The 21,732-nt window shown below is 45.6% G+C and overlaps 1 protein-coding gene across 1 annotated transcript; it reads right to left on the bottom strand.

Moving 5' to 3' along the window:
* Positions 1 to 5,201: 5,201 nt before the first annotated feature.
* On the bottom strand, positions 5,202 to 21,133 carry HSPB2 (heat shock protein family B (small) member 2). Its single transcript, XM_040325414.1, has 2 exons — positions 20,957 to 21,133; positions 5,202 to 6,020 (listed from the first exon to the last, which is right to left on the bottom strand). Exons 1-2 carry the CDS (start codon positions 21,048 to 21,050, stop codon positions 5,590 to 5,592), a joined length of 525 nt encoding a protein of 174 aa, XP_040181348.1. The 5' UTR covers positions 21,051 to 21,133; the 3' UTR covers positions 5,202 to 5,589.
* Between the last annotated feature and the right edge of the window lie 599 nt (positions 21,134 to 21,732).

Here is a 21,732-nt window from a genome sequence, read left to right as displayed (position 1 = left end):
GGAGGAATGACTCTGTACTTCCTGCCTGCGGGGCTGTGCGGGGGTCCGGATGACGGTGGAGCAATGCCTATTTTCCCCTTGTTGCCATGGCTCCCTTGAGAGTGTTATCTTGGAACGTGCGCAGGTTAAATTCTAAATTATAAAGGTCCCTGGTGTTCTCTTACTTGAAGAGATACCACCCGCACATTTGTATACTCCAGGAGACCCACCTCACTGGATCCAGAGTCCTCGCGCTTAAGAAACCCTGGGTGGGATCCTATTTTCACTCCACCCACTCTTCTCACTCCCGTGGGGTTAGTGTTTTAATTCACAAGGCGCTCCCATTTGTTCTCCTGGACCTCCACCTAGACCCGGATGGGCAATATGTCATTATCCATGCTCTTTGCGATAGACTAGAACTGGTGATTGTTGGTCTGTATCTACCCCCCTCGTCAGGTATGACCATACTTCGTAAGGCACAAGCTGCTGTTGCTGACTTCCCCTCGGCAACTGTAATATGGGCAGGTGACTTTAACATGGCCCCCAATCCTAGCATTGACAGACTGAACCCCGATCAGACGACTGACTCGGCGCTCTCTCGCTGGGCGGAGATATATGGCTTGAGCGATGTGTGGAGGTGGAAGCACCCGTACGACAAATTCTATACATGTCACTCTGCGACCCATGCGACCATGTCTCGGATAGACCTGATCTATGTTACCGATCCGGTCCTGTCCAGGGTAGTGGCGGCGTCTCATCTGCCACGGGGGATATCGGACCATGCACCGGTTATGTTGGACCTCTCCACCGATTCTGCCGCTGCGCAGGGCCTGTGGAGACTATCCAGATACTGGATCACTGACGACAGACTGGAACCACTAATGCCCTCGGAGCTTAAGGACTATTGGGCCCACAATGACCACTCGGCCCCCCCTGAGGTGACATGGGACGCTTTTAAGGCTTACGCCAGGGGCAGGTATCAATTTAATATATCCAAAGTACGGAAGGAGTCCAAATTGGAACTATCAGAGGCTGAGAGACGGGCTACGCGATTGGAAAATAGATACGCAAACTCACCTGACCAAGGCTCGCACGCTGACATGCTTACTGCCTACAGGGAGTTGGCACTCATCCGTGCTGCCTCATGCCGTCGCTTCCTTCTCGCTCAGACTCAGCGAATATTTGAGCAGGGGGAACGAGCAGGTAGACTACTGGCCTGGCTGGCAATTGAACGGACGGGTAGCTCGTGTATAGCTAATATAAGGGATGAGGATGGTGTCTTAATTTCAGACCCTCTATTGATTAACGCCAGATTTGAAAGATACTACCAGGAACTCTATACATCCAGGGCAGCATATACCCTGGATGAGTTGGATACATTCCTGTTCTCCCTAGACTTTCCTTCCCTGACTTCGACGGCTAGCCGAGCGCTTGAAGCCCCTATCACGCTAAAGGAGGTTCAGGGTGCTATTAAGTGTCTGCAGGCGGGTAAGACCCCTGGTCCCGACGGACTCCCCACAGAGTTCTACAAGTCTAACCTTGAGGTGATAGGCCCCCACTTACATTCCACGCTCACCGCAGCGTTGGAGTGCCGCAGCCTACCGGCTTCCATGATGGAGGCGGTGATTGTTGTTATACCTAAACCTGGGAAAGACCCGGAGCTGTGTTCATCCTATCGGCCTATCTCCTTGCTCAATGTGGATGCCAAAATCCTGACCAAGATCCTGGCCAATCGGCTGAACACAGTGATTCTCACGCTGGTGCATGGTGACCAGACGGGATTCATGCCGGGAAAAGGCACGGATATAAATATCCGCAGGCTCCACACCAATATTGCAATCTTCCGCGAGCAGAATACTACTGGGGCGGTGGCCTCACTCGACGCAGAGAAGGCCTTCGACTCGGTTGAGTGGGCCTTCCTGTGGCGAGTGTTGACTAAGTTTGGGTTTGGCCTTAAGTTCATTGACTGGATCAGATTGCTGTATGGGTCACCCATGGCCAGGGTGCGCACGGGGGGTAACATCTCAGCCCCATTCCGCCTAAACAGGGGGACGCGACAGGGCTGCCCACTGTCTCCGGGGCTCTTCGCCTTGGCCATCGAGCCCATGGCTATCATGCTTCGCTCGACGCACGAGGTGAGGGGCCTGGAGGTGGGACCACTGACTGAAAGGGTGTCGCTGTACGTGGATGACACCCTTTTATACCTTGGTGATGACTCTCAGTCCCTAGTGGCAGCCCTCGAGATTATCGATAGGTTCGGCGGGTTCTCCGGGATTCGGGTTAACTGGGGCAAATCTAGTTTATTCCACCTGTCTGACCTCGCCCCCCCCTCGGCGGCCCTGACGCCGCTGAGTAGGGTTTCAAAATTCCGCTATCTTGGAGTAGACATTGGCAACAACCTAGGCCAATACCTACAGGATAATTTGTATCCGGTCCTACAAATCCTAATTGCAAAATGCCAGGCCTGGAAGACACTACCCCTCACTCCGGTGGGGCGAGTGAACCTGTTGAAGATGGTGTTCCTTCCCAAGTTGCTCTACATATTCCGTAATACTCCGGTCCCTATCCCTGCCTCTTTCTTTGCTAAATTGGATGGCGTAGTCTCCTCATTTATCTGGGGTGGGGGAGCTCCCAGAATAGCACAACGCAAGCTTCAGCTTCCTCTGTCGTCAGGGGGACTGGCCTTACTCTCCTTCAAAAAATACTACTGGGCGGCAGTATTAGTCACGGTCCGGTGGTGGTTCAAGCAGACTAGGTCCAATCCAGCAGTAAACCTGGAGGCCGCGGTTATGGGCTCCTTCTCAGCCCTCACCAACCTGGTCTATAGAGGACCCAGGGCGGCCCCACAGGTTACTCTCCCGATGCGCACCACGATTCAGGTTTGGGAGAAGGTCACTGCAGCGGTCGCAAACCCTGACTCCATCTCACCTCACGCCCCGCTCTGGGGCAACCCAAGACTTTCACATTTCAGATCCATACCGGACCCTAGCGTCTGGGCCAGATACGGAATAGTGAAAATACAACATATTATGCCTGCTGGGGCGCTACTCCCCTTTCCGGAGTTACGCGCAACGTTTGGGCTCCCCTCATGGATGCTGTTCAGGTACCTGCAGCTGAAATACGCGGCACAGGCACAGTTCTCCAGGACAACCATAGTTGAACCACATAGGATAGAGAGGTTCCTTATATCCCGCGGAATCGATAGAATAGTATCCTCCACTTAACTCCGACTCACATGTGAAGACTCAAAAGGGGACTCTCCCCTCCACCGAGTCTGGAAAGCGGACATCCCCGACCTCTCAGAAGAGGACTGGGAGTCTGCGCTGGTCCAATACATACCAACGGTCATATCTGCTAGAGACAGGTTTATCCAATTGAAGTTCTTACACAGGGCCTATTACACCCCCCAGCGCCTTGCCAGGATATTCCGCACACAGTCAGACAGGTGCCCTAAATGTCAGAGGGAGACGGGAACGTTTTATCATGTCGTATGGGATTGTCTGGTCATTCGAGGATACTGGGAGGGGTGGTGGAGAAAATTAACACGGCTACTGGGCTCCGGGTACCACTGGATCCCAAGATTCTCCTTCTCGGTATCACAGAGGGTGTGACACAGTCTACTCACACGGGTCTGCCAATATTCTTTCTCTGTCTCTATGCCAGGAAAACGTTGCTACGCCAATGGAAGCTGGCGACCCCCCCAACGGTGGCTCAAAGGCTTACAATGGTGGACTCCGTACTGCCTCTCTACAAATTGACCTATATGGGCCGCAAGTGCCCCCAGAAATTCGACAAAGTCTGGGGGTCGTGGGTGGCGACTAGGGCAATTCCTGTTTAGTAACTGTTTTTTTTTTTTCTTTTGGAGGACCCATGGATCCAAAGTGCTTCTCCTCTAGCTATGTGGAGGACACACAATCCCCCCCTCGTTTGAAACAGGGCTTACCGCCCTGCAGCCTAACTAGCTGACCTTCACCCTGTCCAACAACCCGACCTAGACCCGCTCAGATCTACCTCTAGTGTGTTACTCTGTACCTATCATGATGATTATATGTATGTAATACTCCTATAGATATTGAACCTTGCTGTACCACAGTTTCGCTGATTTGCTTTCTGTTTTTTTTTTTTTTTTTTATTAATAAAAACTTTTCTGTTAAAAAAAAAGTAAACATGGAGTTAGGCTTAGTAGTAGATCAGCTTGCACCTTTTCAAAAGTGTAAGCTGCCATGTTTCCATCCTAAGAGGCTCTCTTAAAAAAAAAAAAAAACTGAACTGTGGATCAAAGTTCAATATCAGTCACCCTTCAGCACAAGCCTTATGGCCCAGAGGCATTAGCGTGCGCAGAAGGGTGTGCCGGGTGTGCCCAGGCACACCCTAATCTTTCTATGCAGCACAGGTTCCCCCTACCGCCCTGGCCCCCCACTCCTTCCCTCTGCAGCACCTCCGGCTTCCCTCCTCTCCTCTCCTGCCAGGGAAGGGGCCGGTAAATATGTATTTATCAGCCCCTTCCCTTTCTGAATGAACATGGTGAGTGATCGGTAGTGGGTGTTTGAGCTTTGGGGTGCACACCCTAATGCAATAGGCTGCGCACACCTATGCCCAGAGCTTAATTCAGACTAACAGTAATTACTATAATAACAATTAGCCTACCTCCACCTATATTCCGGGGTTTTGCCCAGGGCAATGGTCAGTTTTCACTGGAATATTTTATTTTCTCAGGACCCACCAATGTTTATATGTCTGGTTTAATAAATGGGAAACTGGGTGATCTCAGAATCCCACCATTGCTGCCAAAGATACCAAACAAAAGAAGATCAGCCGTTTGCTTTAGCAGCACCAAGTACAAAAAGAGACTAACAACATTGGCAGAGAAACAGGACATTTGGCCCGACACTTTGCATTCCTGGGAGCAGTTGAATAAAAGAGGGGCTCCATCCCAGATCACCAGCAGTTTCATTCAATTATATTTTCTGCTTAGAAAGCATGGCAGAAATGTAAAAGCTCACCCTGGACCTGGCATCACAAGTGAAAGCTAGTCATTTTTATAATATGAACCAAATAATGGAATGTTGGCACTGTTTAAGATTTGTGTAAATGCACAGTGGTAGATGCTAAAAGACGCAGACTCATTCATGACATGTACAAATGTAGTGCTACCCGCTGGTTCGCTGGGTTCTTCTGTCTTCTCCCAGTGATTACCAACCCTGTACCTGAACACGAGAAACACTTTGGGAATAGGTTTTAATAAATAGGCAAAAGACCTATAAGGGAAGAAGAGTTACTTTTAGACAAATACAATGCAAACGGCTTTTGAACACTCAAATATTGGTACAGGTAATGTCAGACATTATTACAATAGAAAACGACTTTACAAGAAAATTTGTTAAGTGGTGAATTAACTATAATTCTGCCGGTGTTGGGACCCTTTACGCTCACTCACTTAACAGCGATTACGGTAATTTAAATATAGAGGTTCCAGTGCCAATGAGTCATTGAATTATATCAGTTGGAAGCCCAGATTTTTTTTTAGAAGTTGCCCCAGTTAAGTCAAACATTACTCATAGCTTCAGTTAATAAATAACTTCAGGTTAAAAGGTGTCTCTTCCTATCTGTTTATTTATCAGTTGTTGTCTCTTCTGCCAAAGGTGGTTTCTCAACTTCTATCTTCACTGTATTCACCACTTCTTTCAGATCTACACCTTTTTTGGGAGCTTCAATGCTGAGGATCCCATCATGAGACAGCTTAGCTTTCACTAGTAGAGGGTCCACATCCAGGGGTAGAATGTATGTTCTATTAAATGTCCTGGTGATAAAACCATGTCTGTCTATCTTCTGTGGGTGTTGGGCAGTCACCTCTAGTAGGTTGTCAATAGTACGGACATTGATCTCATCGGGAAGAAAATGGCAAACATCGAGGAAGACTTGGAATTTGTTCTGGTTCCAGCTAACCTCAGAGAAGCCTCCGTCATGTGTTTTATTTCTTCTGGGTCGAACATAATAGCCATGATATAATATTGGGCAGAGTAGGTCCTCTGAAGCTATACCTATAAATGAAATAAAAGTGGACAAATGTATAGATTTTTGCAGTATAAATTATACCATATAATATAGAATAAAAATGTACCATTGGTTTTAAGACATGTATTGGCATATGATCAACCTTTGCCAGGCCTGAGAGAGTAATAATGTTTTTATATTGACATTACTGACAATTCAATAGCAAAATGCAATACAGATATATAAAATACAGTGGTCAGAGAACTGTTTTAAGCCCCATTCGTATTAAGCGACTTGAAATCTCGGGCAGAATCGTCACGATTCTAATAACAGGGCCCTCTGATTCCTCCTGTATTAATTTGTATTGTAACTGTACTATTTGCCCTCATTTTGTAAAGCGCTGCGCAAACTGTTGGCACCAGGGGTCAAGTCCTGGGGAAAAAAGTGTGGGAACTCCCACCCAAGATCCACTCCCCCACCAAAAAAAAAAAATGATACGCTCATATGCTTAAAGAGGATGTCCGCTGAAAAAAAAATATTAAAAGTCAGCAGCTACAAATACTGCAGCTGCTGACTTTTAATATCGGCACACTTACCTGTCCTGGAGTCCAGCGCCGTCCGCAGCAGAGGACGAGCGTTTGCTCGTCCCTCTGCTGCCCCCCCCCCCGCCATCTTGGTGAGGGAACCAGGAAGTGAAGCGCTCTGGCTTCACTGCCCGGTTCCCTACGGCGCATTCGCGAGTTGCGCTGCGCCTGCTGATTGGCTCCCGCTGTGCTCTGGGAGCCGAATGTTCACAGAGCACAACGGGGGGGAGGACGGGAGGTGACGCCCTGCCCGCAGTCTTCCCGCAGACTGTGGCCGGAAGTGGGTGCAAATACCTGTCTTTAGACAGGTATCTGCACCCCCCTGAAAGGTGTCAAATGTGAGACCGGAGGGGGGGAGGGTTCCGATCAGCGGGAGTTCCACTTTAGGGTGGAGATCCGCTTTAATTACTAGACCGCAAGTTCATTCTAAATCCTGCGATAACTCGCGGCAGGCCTCCGCAATGTCTCCTGGGAACAATGCTCCCAGGAGACATTGCGGCATCGAGGAAGTGACAGAATACCCGCACACTACCCGATGAATCCATATACAGGAAGTGGCCAGTAACATAAAGCATTACTAAGGTTCGCCTGCCCCTGACAGTAACTCGAATCGAGTCCTTCACTATGCGGCGAAGCTGGGCATCGCCGATTAGTGAAGGATCGGCTCAAGCGGCTCGGCTGCTCGAGGATGCTCTAGTCCTGCAAGGGGGACAGTGCTCCTGATGTGAAAAAAGTGCAGGGACATCATTCCCACACGTTCCCACAGGACTCGAGCCCTGGTTGGCACTATATAAATCCTGTATAATAATAATAATAATAATAATAATAATAATAAATATTGGCAAAACGTGTGACACATTTTTGGGTGCTATTAATGTTAATGACATCTCAAACCCGGTGCAATTTTTCCGTGATTGTCCCATGACAAAATCGCATGGCAATGTAGCAAGGTCCCAGGCTTCCTTTGGTCTAATGTGAACCTCCAGGGCCAGTGATAGCTGACATCCTTCATAGATGGTGGGTTGCATGGCATAGTGGGTGTAATGCAAGGAAGATTGATTGGGAGCCAGACACTTCTTGAATGCAAAAGAGATTTTGTTTCTCTTAACAGAAATTTGGGAGAGAGGGTTAGGGCCAGGACAGCCTTAGTTGTAAGATTGATTGGCAGACAACCATGCAGGGAAAGGCATCCAGCAAGAAGCCACATCTGCATGCATAGGAATGCTGTCTCCTATGGCAACAGTCTTTAACAGTTCCTAACACAAAGCTTAATAGTTTCTTTACCTTCACTACAATCGCCCCTCGCAGTTCTTTAGCCAACTGAGCTTCCAGTCTCTCTCTAGACTAGATGATTCACTGCCACTGAATCCCCTGAGCTCCTCCAATCTTCACGGTAGTATTTTCCTCAAGCGTCACCCCGATCTCTCTGCTGGGTCCCTAGCTTGGTACTCAAGCTTCACCCTACTGGCATGATTGGTCCCTGGCTTGACACACAAGGCTGCTCCACAAGCATCACCTCCACTGGCTGGTTCCCTGGCTTGATACCCACTGAAGTTTCCCGATTCTTTACTGTCCCCAGTTGGTGAGAATACTACTCCGGTACTTGCTTCAGTTACTCACTGTGGTCCCTGGTAATTAGGCGGATAGTCCCTTACTGGCGACAGCTTCCCCTCTACCTCTGACCACGACAGGTTCTCCGGCCGGCAGAACCATCACTTCTGGTTGGACTGCAAGCTGCAATCCCAACCCTGAGCTGCTCTCTTGCTTCTGGATAGGCCCTCAGACAGCCTAGCAGCCAGATGTGCCCAGGATAGACCCAATCTCTGGCCTAGCAGCCCAGGCAATACAACACACATTCACTCAGACAGCTGTCCTAGAGGCACAGAACAGCGATCACCTGACTCCACCCAAACATATAGGTTCTCCCAGCAGGCCAAGGGATTTAAGAAAACCCCTGCCCATTGGCTGGGATCCCCTATATACCCATAATCTGGCCTTGCATTGCCCTTTTCATATCTAATGCCACAGGTACCCTGCCACCTAGTAGCAAAAGAGAAAAGTACAGCAATTACAGACTTAGAGTGAAATTAAATGATCCTCAACAATTAGCCAAGGCCGCTTTACCTGGCAGGTAAATTTAAGAGCAATCCTGCCTAAACACCAGGGTGCTACAGCAATATGCGCTTTTAAAAATAGCGTAAAGCATGTCACCCAAAAGGTAGCAAGAGCCTTTTTTTGGATGACAAAAGCACATACGCACATTAAAGTGAATGGGCTTCCTTATGCATGACATACGTGTTAATCGCGTGTCAAAAATAACAAGCGGGAACGCTAGTCTCCCACCAACGCAAGATCTGCACTGGACCTTGATAAATGAGGAATATCATTTTGTTGTTTAGGAGCTTTGATACATGTTTTTTTTTATTTTATTTATTATGGTCAAGATTAAATTCTGATAAATATGTAATCCTATAGAAATATTTTTTAACTCCTTTTCCCATTTCTGATGCCGCGTACACACGATCATTTTTCGGCATGAAAAAAACGTTTTTAAAAACGTCATTTAAAATGATCGTGTGTGGGCTACACATCATTTTCCGGCTTCTGAAAAACTTTGTTTTAAAAAATTTCATTTTTCGGGTTGTAAAAAATTATCGTGTGTGGGCTAAAACGACGCTTTAAACCTGCGCATTCTCAGAAGCAAGTTATGAGACGGGAGCGCTCGTTCTGGTAAAACTACCGAGTAAGCACATTCATCACGCTGTAACAGACAGAAAAGCGTGAATCGTCTTTTACTAACACGGAATCAGCTAAAGCAGCCCAAAGGCGAATAGAACTTCCCCTTTAGAGTGCCGTTGTACGTGTTGTACGTCACCGCACTTTGTTCATCATTTTTTTAAAACGATGGTGTGTGGTCAACGTAGTTTTTAATGATGAAGTTGGAAAAACGTAGTTTTTTGGACATGCTGAAAAATGTATTTTTTTTCATGCCGAAAAATGATCGTGTGTACGCGGCATTAGTCTCACTGTTTACAGATACTTCCTTCAAATGACTCATCCCCAGACAGCTCAGTCTGATTTCTATGTACAGTATATTTGCTGCATAGAAGATATGCAGTGAATGTACAGTGAATAGTAAAGCTTTGAAACCAGCATAGGAAGAAGTGCCAAATAGACAATTTTTCACAGTGCTTGCACTTACGGACCTTTTTAAAAATAAAAAACTGAAAATGCATATTCAACATTTAAACTACCGTATTTATCGGCATTTAATAACACGCACAGGCGTATAACACGCACCTTCATTTTAAGAGGAAAGTTTCAGGGAAAAACCTTAAATTTTAAATAAAGAACTTTGAAGCAAAATAAGGGTCAGTACCCATTAATGCACACCTGCAGCCTCAAAATTGCCCATCAATGCAGCTTGATCAATGCCCATCTACAGCTTCATAATTGCCCATTAATGCAGCTTGATCAATGCCCATCCACAGCCTCACCATTGCCCATCAATGCAGCTCGATTAATGCCCATCTGCAGCTTCCCCATTGCCATGAATGCAGATCAGGGCACAGCACATTAGGGTACAGGGCACAGCACATCAGGGCACGGGGCACATAGAACAACAGGACAGGGGGCACATAGCACATCAAGGAACATAGCACCACGGGGCACATAGTACATCAGGGCACATAGCACATCAGGGCACAGAGCACATAAGGGCACATAGCACATCAGGGCACAGGGCACATCAGGACATGGGGCACAGGGCACATAGCACATCAGGGCACATAGCACATCAGGGCATGGAGCACATCAGGGCATGGAGCGCAGGGCACATCAGAGCACATAGCACATCAGGGCACAGGGCACATCAGGACACGTGGCAGAGTGCACATCAGGGCACATAGTACATCAGGGCACAGGGCACATCAGGACACCTGGCACAGGGCACATAGTACATCAGGGCACATGGCACATTGTTTACCAGCCAGCATTCAAAGTAGCAGGAAGAGTGTGTAATAAGTTCTTTCTCATGTCACGCTGCGGCTGCTCCCCGCTCCCCAGCGGCCCCTCCTCTCTTCTCGTCTATCCCAGATGATGTCACAAGCAAATGGGAATGGACGAGAAGAGAGGAGGGGCCGCCTGGGGATGGAGAGCAGCTGCAGCGTGACATGAGAGAGAACTTATTACACACCCTTTCTGCTACTCAGCTGGCTAAATCTCGATCTACCCGTTAGGTGCCAGCTGTCGGCGATTGACGGGTAGATTGCTGCGGACCTCCGAGCAGCCACAAAACCATCGGCCCACCGGGAATCTCCTGGTAGTCCCGATGGCCAGTCCATCCCTGGCTCTGTGCAGGCCAGTCAAGTTCCTCCACCCCAAACTCGCTCATCCATGTTTTTATGGACCTTGCTTTGTGCACTGGTGTGCAGTCATGTTGAAACAGGAAGGGGCCATCCCTAAACTGTTCTCACAAAGTTGGGAGCATGAAATTGTCCAAAATGTCTTGGTATGCTGACGCCTTAAGAGTTCTATTCACTAGAACTAAGGGGCCAAGCTCAATCTCTGAAAAACAACCCTACACCATAATGACCCCTCCACCAAATGATTTGGACCAGTGCACAAAGCAAGGTCCATATAGACATGGATGAGCAAGTTTGGGGGTGGAGGAACTTGACTGGCTTGAGTCCTAACCTCAGCCCGATAGAACACCTTTAGGATGAATTAGAGTGGAGACTGCGATCCAGGCCTTCTTGTCCACATAAGTGCCTGACCTCACAAATGCTCTTCTGGAAGAATGGTCAAACATTCCCATAGACACTCCTAAACCTTGTGGACAGCCTTCCCAGAAGACTTGAAGCTGTTATAGCTGCAAAGAGTGGCCAACTCAATATTGAACCCTACGGACTAAGACTGGGATGCCTTTAAAGTTAATGGGCCGGATTCAGGTAGCCCAGCGTAATGATGTGCGGGCATAACGTTTTCTCTGATACGTTACGCCGCCGTAAATTAGGGCGCAAGTTCCGTATTCATAAAGAACTTGCGCGGCGGCGTAACGTATGTGGTCCGGCGTAAGCCCGCCTAATTCAAATGGGGATGATGTGGGCGTGTTTTATTTAAATTGATGTTGACCCCGTGTTTTTTTAAGTTTTTTACTAACAGGGCATGCGCCATTCGTGAAAGAATCCCAGTGCGCATGCTTGAAATTCCGCTGTAAATCGTCAATGCTTTAGACGTGAACGTAACTTACGTACAGCCCTATTCGCGAACGACTTACGCAAACGACGTAAACATTTCAAAATTCGACGCAGGAACGACGTCCACACTTAACATTGCGTACGCCTCATAATAGCAGGAGCAACCTTACGCCGAAAAAGCCTAACGTAAATGACGTAAAAAAATAGCGCCGACGTACGTACGTTTGTGAATCGGCGTAGCTACCTAATTAGCATATTCCTCGCGTAAATCGACGGAAGCGTCACCTAGCGGCCAGCGTAAATATGCAGCCTAAGATACGACGGTGTAAGACACTTACACCAGTCGGATCTTAGGGAAATCAATGCGTAACTGATTCTATGAATCAGGCGCATAGATATGACGCCGCAACTCAGAGATACGACGGCGTATCTGGAGATACGCCGTCGTATCTCCTACATGAATCCGGCCCAATGTGTGTGTAAAGGCAAGGGTCCTAATACTTTTGGTAATATGGTGTAACATCCAGGCAGCTAGCATTGGAAGCAGAAGGTAAAAATGTCAGCTTACATATTTCTTTTATGACAGGTTTTTCTTTAAAACTGGAACCTTCTGTATTTGAATCACGCTGTTGATTGTCAATGATGTTTGCTATGGAGTAAATGCAACTTGTTGTAAACCAGCATGTTTTAGAAGATAGGGGTTACAACAGTTTATATACAATACACAAGTCTGCTCTAATTTCATTTGGACTAGATAGATGTTATATTTAAAGAATGCAAAGTCATCATGATAAAATGTCATTGCCCTGGCCCTATCTATGCCAGCGGACAATCAGAAACAGAGCAGCTGTTTATCTATTTATACCCCCTCTCCAGCCGCAGTTACCAGGTGCAAGCTGCAATAAAAAGTTCAATGTTATTAGGGTGCACGTAGTCCGCTACTATGATACTCACTGGAATTTAAATGATGCTCAGTTGTTATTATGGAGCCTAATGTATACCATGAAAACATTCTCTATATAAATTTGTACCACCTCCATCGAGCCTGAACCGCTGTTGCAAGGCAATATGGTTCCATGCCATCATTTGGGTCCAGCTGCCTGCATGTTGCAACATAAATACAGATTTATTAGATGTTTTTTTTGTAGTCTAGGCTCGAAAAACATCAAGAACTGAAGGAAACTCATTCTTTTGATCAGCCATCAGCTTCAATCTGTGAAATATAGAGGTTTAATGAGCATTTGTTCCCAGCTCCTCATACATCCTCCTGATAACTAATGCCTCTTTTCCACTGAGCGGATCGGTTCGGTGCGCTTTTTTGGGTGTTTCCATTATGAAAGTGTGCCATAAAAGCGAACCGTACCGGACCATTCTGGGTCCTGCTTCAGATGTGGGGCCATAGAGAATGGAACGGTTCCATTAGGGCGGACCTACAAAAACATCTCACTGATTGGTGGACGTGCTAGGCTTTTTTTCTAAACCTTGCATGGTCCCGGATGGTCCGATTTGCAGTGGAAATGCTCTGCAGAATTGACCGGACCATTCTAACCTGTTCCATTCTAAGCGACCCGAACCGATCTGCTCAGTGGAAACGAGGCATTACTGTACTAAATTCTTAAAGATCACCCAATTGTTTTTGAATTTTATGAACCTTGGGCCAGATTCTCGTAGACTGGCGTATCTTAGCGGCTGCATAACGTATCTGATTTACGTTACGCTGCCGCAACTTACACGGGCAAGTGCTGTATTCTCAAAGCACTTGCTCCGTAAGTTGCGGCGGCGTAGCGTAAATCGGCGGGCGTAAGCCCGCCTAATTCAAATGTGGAAGGGGGGGGCGTGTTTTATGTTAATCTACTGTGACCCGACGTGATTGACGTTTTTCACGAACAGGGCATGCGCCGTCCGTGGAAATCTCCAAGTGTGCATTGCTCCTAATAAGCCGCAAGGACGTACTGGTTTTGACATAAATGACGTCCAGCCCCATTCACGGACGAGTTACGCAAACTACGTAACTTTTTCAAATTTCGACGCGGGAACGACGGCCATACTTAACATTGGCTGCGCCTCATATAGCAGGGGCAACTATACGCCGGGAAAAGCCCAGCGTAAACGTCGGAACTTTACTGAGTTGGCCGCACGTACGTTCGGGAATTCGCGTATCTAGCTAATTTGCATACTCGATGCGGAATTCGACGGAAGCGACACCTAGCGGTCAAAAAAAAAATGCAGTTTAGATCCAACGGTGTAAGAGACTTCCGCCTGTCGGATCTAATGGATATCTATGCGTAACTGATTCTAAGAATCAGTCGCATAGATACGACGGCTCAAAGCAGAGATACAACGGCGTATCTGGAGATACGCCGTCGTATCTCGGTTGAGAATCTGGGCCCTTGTCCACAGGGAATAGGAGGCTGGTGGGCCACACAGGAGGGTAGCATTTTGAATATAAACTGAATAAACTGGTCATTAAACAGAACATTTTTAAACATTTGTATTATGTATAAGTTTTTATCGCCTACATTTTCTTTACTGCTCAGTTCTGAGTTGCCCTTTAGGGCTCTTTGAGTGCCAGTACATAGGACTACTTTTTTTTTAACATTTCCTCTCTGCATTTCCCAGCAACCACTATGTGCCGCTGTCACATCCCATTAAAGTGGATGTAAACCTGAATTATGTTTTTTTGTGATGTCACATTGTACAAACCTGAATTATCATTTTTTCTTTTGGATGTCACAATGTACAGTATAAGCTTTCCTATCATCTGTGCCCAGTCTTGCCACACAGAGTTAATCCAGCTCTGAGCAATCCTCTTTTATTGTTTAGTGAAATAAAATGGACTTACAGAGAAAAACCTTAGTCCGTTCCGCCCCTTGCTGTGAGTGACAGGTTATTTACATATCTCATGCACTAGCCCGGAGACAGGCATTATTTTTTAATTCCCACCCCCACTCCTTTTCTGAAGTCATGTGGTTACTTTTCTGGATTTTGACTGGATGTTAGTGATCATACCAGAATTTAGTGTAAGGAATACACAGGAAAAAATGCATGTTGACAAGGGGAGTGTAGAGGAAGGCGGGGAGTCTACTGACATCACGACTCCCCCCACCGAGCTCCAGACAACAGATCCACCCACAGAATCTGCAGTTTTTCAGTTCTTATTACAGACAGAGGGGAAACATTTGACAGGTAAGGATACATGCAGGAGGCATCTATATCCTTATAGATCAGCACTATGGCAGTAGTTTAGAAAGGATGAGAGTGGGTTTACATCCACTTTAAGCAAAATTGTATACTGCTCAATAGGAGAAGAGGGATTTTAATAAGTTACTGTCATGTAACAGCAATAGAAAAAAGAAAATATTGTTGCGCAGACCCAACATATAGTGCAAACATGTGTTATCAGCCGCGTCTTAAGTGTGCCATACAGCACAAACAAACATAGTAAAAAAGGGAAGTCGCGCTAATTAAAATTAATATAAATAAAGTGAAACACCAGTGATTAGTGAAAATAAACAGTTCGTGAAAATAAACAATTCTATGTATGATGATAAACACCCTCAATAGGGTAGGCTGTGTTTTTTTACTCTGCTACCTATTTTATGTCCGCTTGATGCCTATTTTATCACTGCAAATGTAAGTAAGCATTTAGCTGCTCTATGTTACAATAAACCAGCGCAGTATTACGCTATATCCCTCTTTTGGTGTTTCCTTTGTATCTATGGAGTCTGGATTCCAATGGTGTATACTAGTGTATGGATACCGCTGGTTGAAGATAATCTTGTGGGCTGCTGCTGGATTTGTCTTTATGCTTATTATTTACTGAATTCTGGTAAGAGTCAGTATTATTTGTGGTTGAGGTCTCCTGTTTGTTCTGAACACAGAGTGGTCGTTATCACTGTTACCTAAGGATTCCTTTCATCACTACACCTGTGGACTGCTTTATAACCGCTTGGCTTGTCTGGACTGTCAATTTGCCCATACTAAACTGAAGAGACATTTATGCCATTCAGTAGTTATTCACAATATGCACCTACCCTATTGAGGGTGTTTATCATCATACATAGAATTGTTTATTTTCACGAACTGTTTATTTTCACTAATCACTGGTGTTTCACTTTATTTATATTCATTTTAATTAGCGCGACTTCCCTTTTTTACTGTCATGTAACAGCACCTTGTGATGTCTACTTGTATCCCCTTATGCTGGTTTGTATTATAAGTTATAAGAACAGGTTACACAAGCTTTCTCCCAGGTCCCGCTAACGCACCTGCCATGGTCCTCGCAAGATAGCACCCCACCCACATGTAAAGCTCACCCCCTCATACCCCCCTCCCTACGAGCCTTCCGGGAGGCTTGTTCCAAACACAAACTATCAGACAGATGCGGCCCGTTAACCCCCCTCAGACTGAACCCCGACTTCCCCCCGGGCATGCACACGGCCTTCCTGAGGGATGGGTGGCCACACCCTACAGTCCAGGCGGGACAGTTCTTCGCCGCAGGAAAACTCCTGCTTCAGGAGGAACTAGCCACCAAAATGGACAAAGAGAGCTTCCCGTTCTGGACCTACATACAAATCCGACACTTCCTAGACAGGACAGCCCCGAGCTCCATTTGGTCTAGACCTTGCTCCCCGTTCGAAAAGCTCTGCTCCACCGAGAGACCACAGAGACACCTCATTTCCACAATATACGGCCTGTTATTCTCCACGCACTCCTCCAAACAGCACTGGGCCAACCAGCAGTGGGAGAGTGATTTATCACTCGACCTCACGAAGGCAGAATGGGAATCGGTATATAGAATGGCCCACAAAGGCTCGATTAACGTTCAAGTCCAGGAAAACGCTTACAAACTCATCTCCCGTTGGTACAAAACCCAGCTTAAACTACACAGAATCGACCCTTCCCTTCCAAAGGTCTGTTGGAGATGCCATCGAGAGACTGGCTCGTTTCTCCACATGTGGTGGACTTGTCCATCACTCTCAGCCTACTGGACGGAGGTCCACAAGGTCATTACCCAGGTAACCACTGACACACTAGATTTCACGCCTGCGCAATACCTCCTCCACCATGCTCAGACACTCCCGAGGGGATACTGCCGTTCATTAGCCATGCACATGGTGAACGCCGCACGAATGTGCATCCCAAGCAAATGGCTCTCCAAACATCCCCCCTCTATAGCTGACTGGTTCCAGAGGATCCAGAAAACAATGGAGATGGAGGACCTAATCCATCAAGCCCATGACAATCCCACACGATTTATTGAAACGTGGGCCTGTTGGAAACACTACACTTCGACGACCGACTATGCCGCAGCTATGACTCGTTGAACCTGAATAAAAGCCCCCACCGCACAGCACCCTGTCAAGCCGTAACTCGAGGCATGCCCCGTCTGGTGCCCCCCCCCCCCCAATGTCCCCCCCAAGCTTCCCCCACCCCCCCCCAAACCTACAGTTCGTGGGAATAGGTACACACCCATGGAATAGCCCCTAAGCCATAGGACACTACCCACAGAGTTAAGCAACAGATAAACACGGAGACCTGGCCATCCACGGAACGAATAGGTAGACCACGCGTGTTCTACCACATCTTGTTACACCCACGGGGCCCGGGGCTTCCTGGGGAACTTATCTCACATCCCCGCCAGAGTACACCACCAAACGTATTTGGAACACTGTAGAAATGATGCGTGAGACGTACCTACACCCCAGAACACGGCAGATGAGAGCAGGATCATATGACACCATGTGGTTACATATTGAAGGGCTAAAATGTATAGATGACTTACAGCAATTCCTCTAACTCTTCTATCGGTGCTTACCATATACACTGCAGCGGCTGCGTCCGCATATATATGTCTCACATGAATGTTCTGTTCCCTGAGTTGGCCATTGGGCCGTTTGTCCTGTTATTGTGTTTGCTGAAGAGTAAATAAACATTCTTTTTTGAAAAAAAAAAAAAAAAAAAAAAGAACAGGTTACTTTTAAGGGGCAACACAGCACCCAACTTTAATTAAAGTAGTATTTACTGTTATACCCTTTATACCAAGTTTACGTGTACATCCCCACATCCCAACATCTGTGCCCATTGCTTGGCCTTGGTGTCCCTAGTTGTCATCCCCAATTGGAGGGGGTTGTCTTGCGGTCATTGTTTCCGGTATATGTGAGCGTTAAGATCATTTGTTTAACCACTTCCCTACCGCCCATTGTCATATGATGTCCACAGATGGGATCTCCTATCCTGGGTGGACGTCATATAACATCCTGGGCTTCCCGGCTGTCTAGGGGGTGCGCGCACCCGTGGTGCGTGAGGCCACGATGTCTGCCGAGCACCCGCGATTGCCAAAATCACGGCAGGACCGTGGACATATGTGTGTGTGAACACACAGATCCACGTCCTGTCAGAGGTGAGGAGCCTGATGTTGTGTTTCCAGTACAGAGGAACACACATCGGTCTCCTCCCCTTTGTGAGTCCGCTCCCCCTACAGTTAGAATCACACACTAGGGAACATATTTAACCCATTCAGCGCCCCCTAGTGTTGACCCCTTCCCTGTCAGTCACATTTTTTACAGTAATCAGTGCAGTTTTATAGCATTAATCGCTGTATAAATGTGAATGGTCCCAAAAATGTGTCAAAATTGTCCAATTGTGTCTGTTGCAATGTCACGGTCGCAATAAAAATCGCAGATTTACTAGTATTACTAGTAAAAAAAAGCAATAAAACTATCCTTTTTACCAAAAATATGTAGTAGAATACATATCGGTTTAAACCAGTGGTTTTCAACCCCCTAGTGCCGTGACCCCTTGATAACATTTCTTCTTTTTCCTCGACGGGAATGGAGAAACTTGCCTTGTCGAGTTCCTCGACAGCCTAACAAGGAACTCGACGAGGAAAACGATGTGTTTCGCCCGTCGAGTTCCTCGGTCGTGTGTACAGGCTTAACTGTCTTTCTTGCTCTCTTTTTTTCTTTTCTATCCCTTTTTCTTTGTTCCTTCCTCTCTTATCTCCCTTCCTAGGAGAACAGTGTGGGCTTCAGGAACAGCCCAGGATTTGGTGACCCCTGGCAAATCATCATTTGACCCCCAAGGGGGTCCCGACCCCCAGGTTGAGAACCACTGGTTTAAACTGAGGAAAAAATAAATGTTTATAGATTTTTTTGGGGATATTTATTATAGCAAAAAGTAAAAAATATTGAATTTTTTTCAAAATTGTCGCTCTATTTTGGTTTATAGCGCAAAAAATAAAAACTGCAGAGGTGATCAAATCTCACCAAAAGAAAGTTCTATTTGTGGGAAAAAAAGCACGTAAATTTTGTTTGGGCGCAATGTCCCACGACCGCGCAATTGTCAGTTAAAGCAACGCAGTGCCGAATCGCAAAAAGTGCTCTGGAAGGGAAGGGGGTAAATTCTTCCGGGGCTGAAGTGGTTAAGAACCATATCATTGGTGAGTTCATACACACACATACACACACCTGTACCACCATGTCAATATTTATAATGTATTTTAATTTTGAGTATGTTTCTCCAACTAGAATTATCAAATCTCCTGAAGAAGCAACATCCAGGTCGCGAAACATGTAAAGCAAGCAATTATTTTTATTCTATGAGGACTGTGGGAACTACCAAGAGGCACCCTACATCTCAGTTTGGGAATTTCCTCAATGTTGCCACACAGGAAATATTAACTAAGTTCTACCTCTAGGATCAAACCACTGTGTCCCATATTGCTTTACCACATATATTATGTGATGTGTATGTATGTATTTTATGTGAATTATTAAAAAGTGTTATATATATTTTTATACGTGCCTACAAAGTCCATTATTCCTTTATTCAGCGTCTTAGAAGTTATGAGAACAGGTTAATTTTAAGGGGCAACTCAACACCAAGCAGTAAAAGAAGAGGTACGGGATTGTAAATTACAAGAATTTCAAAATTTTTCAAAATTCCACATTTTGAGATACTCTAATACTGCAGGTTATAAATAACCATCTTATTCCAACAATAGTGTGTAGCATTCTGAGACAACTAATCAGATCAGCTGCTCACAGTAAGCAATCCAATGAAAACTGTCTAACTTTAATGCCGTGTACACACGATCATTTTTCGGCATGAAAAAACAATGTTTTTCGGCATGTAGAAAAACCTAAGTTTTTCCAACTTCATCATTAAAACGACGTTGCCCACACACCATCGTAAAGCGCGGTGACGTACAACACGTACAACGGCACTATAAAGGGGAAGTTCCATGCGGATGACGCCACCCTTGGGGCTGCTTTAGCTGATTCCGTGTTAGTAAAAGACGATTCGCGCTTTTCTGTCTGTTACAGCGTGATGAATGTGCTTACTCCATTATGAACGCTAGTTTTACCAGAATGAGCGCTCCCGTCTCATAACTTGCTTCTGAGCGTGCGCGGGTTTTTAACGTCGTTTTAGCCCACACACGATCATTTTTTACAACCCGAAAAACGACATAGTTTTAAACGTTGTTTAAAAATGCAGCATGTTCGAATTTTGTTTTTGTCGTTTTTCAGAACCCGAAAAATGATGTGAAACCCCCACACGATAATTTTTTTAAAACGACATTTTTTTCATGCCGGCATAATACTCTTTGCTATGAACATGAGTAATAAAAAAATTCTGAACTGTATTTTGGTTTGAAACATAATACTTAATAGGGGGGAAAAAAATCCCTGACAGCTAGTGAATAATGCCGCATACACACCATCACTTTATGTGATGAAAAAAAACGACATTTTCTGTGAAGTAAAAACTAACGTTTTGAAAAACGACACATAAAATTGAAGCATGCTTCAATTTTTTTTTGTCGTTTTTCAGAAGACATAAAACGACGTTTTCCCCCACACACAGTCATTTAAAGTGACGTTTTTAAAAACGTCATTTTTTTTCATCACATAAAGTGATGGTGTGTACGCGGCATAAGACAAAATGTGTATAACATATCAAACTCCAGCATTTGTCTGACAGCAGTAAACAAAATGTTAGTGCTCACTTTATGGTGCTTTTTATTGCACATCTTTATTGTGCTGTGTTTTTTGATTACGACCACTACTCTAGATTTTCTCAATGGGTCTGTTAAATGAATAAAATAGCTTCACAGTCTTAAACATTGTTATCAATTCTCCTTTTATAATTCAACCATTGCATTTGGATAAAAATAAATTGTAACTTTTTCCTGCTTACCTTCACCAAAGTTTTGATCAAATATCCTTGTTGGATTAGCAAACTCATACTCAACACTCATAGGATAGGCATGGGGCACAGTTTTATCCTCCATTGGATGAAAAGATACGGAGCTCAGGAGTTGATTGTCTTTATAGATTGCTCCTTGCAAAAGCAATGGGATGCAGTGGCTTCATGTTTTATTAGTGGAAAGTTAAAGGGAGGGGAGTGCTGTGACAAAATATGGCCTAAAATAGTCCTAAATACAAAGGATTAGGACTTACCTTGAATAGAAAAGAGATAAACTATAATGTATTTTCACTGTGTACAAATAGCATTAGTGCCCAGACACAGTGAGCTGGGTTCTCCAGACTACATTCCAGAAGCTCACTGCAGAATACAGGAAAGACTAGATTATTGAGCTGCTATTGTTTCCATCCCTTTGTTATACTACAATGCTTTATCATTTTGAATTTTAGGCCGTGCTAGGTTATGGTTTATAATAGCAGAATTGTGATGATGATAGAGTTTGCCTTGTGCTATTCAAGTGTACCTGAACCCAAACACTTAAATCAAATATATTGTTGCATGTTTTTTTAATGTCAAAAAGATAAATCCTTTTGTATATTATTTAGCTTTTATTACGGTGATCCTATTAGCAAAGTGGATTCCTAGACACTATTTTTCTAGGGTGTCACACTTACCCCTAGCGCAGGTGGTCAGACACTATAGTTAGCTTCTGTGTTCTTCACCTTTAGCAGCCCCCTTTCCGATAAGACAAGCAGGTCTACCGGTAC

The sequence above is a fragment of the Rana temporaria genome, chromosome 10, assembly GCF_905171775.1.
Source record: "Rana temporaria chromosome 10, aRanTem1.1, whole genome shotgun sequence".
Lineage (NCBI taxonomy): Eukaryota > Metazoa > Chordata > Amphibia > Anura > Ranidae > Rana > Rana temporaria.
The sequence above is the reverse complement of the archived record's forward strand: the minus strand, read 5'-3'. Positions and strand labels throughout refer to the sequence as shown.

What these genes read in the sequence shown, in the direction of transcription:
- HSPB2 (XM_040325414.1), bottom strand. Translation starts at nt 21,050, where the DNA reads ATGGAGGATAAAACTGTGCCCCATGCCTATCCTATGAGTGTTGAGTAT. An exon ending in TGATCAAAACTTTGGTGAAG is followed by an intron (nt 6,021 to 20,956) that starts GTAAGCAGGAAA and finishes TTTCATTTATAG; the next exon opens with GTATAGCTTCAGAGGACCTA.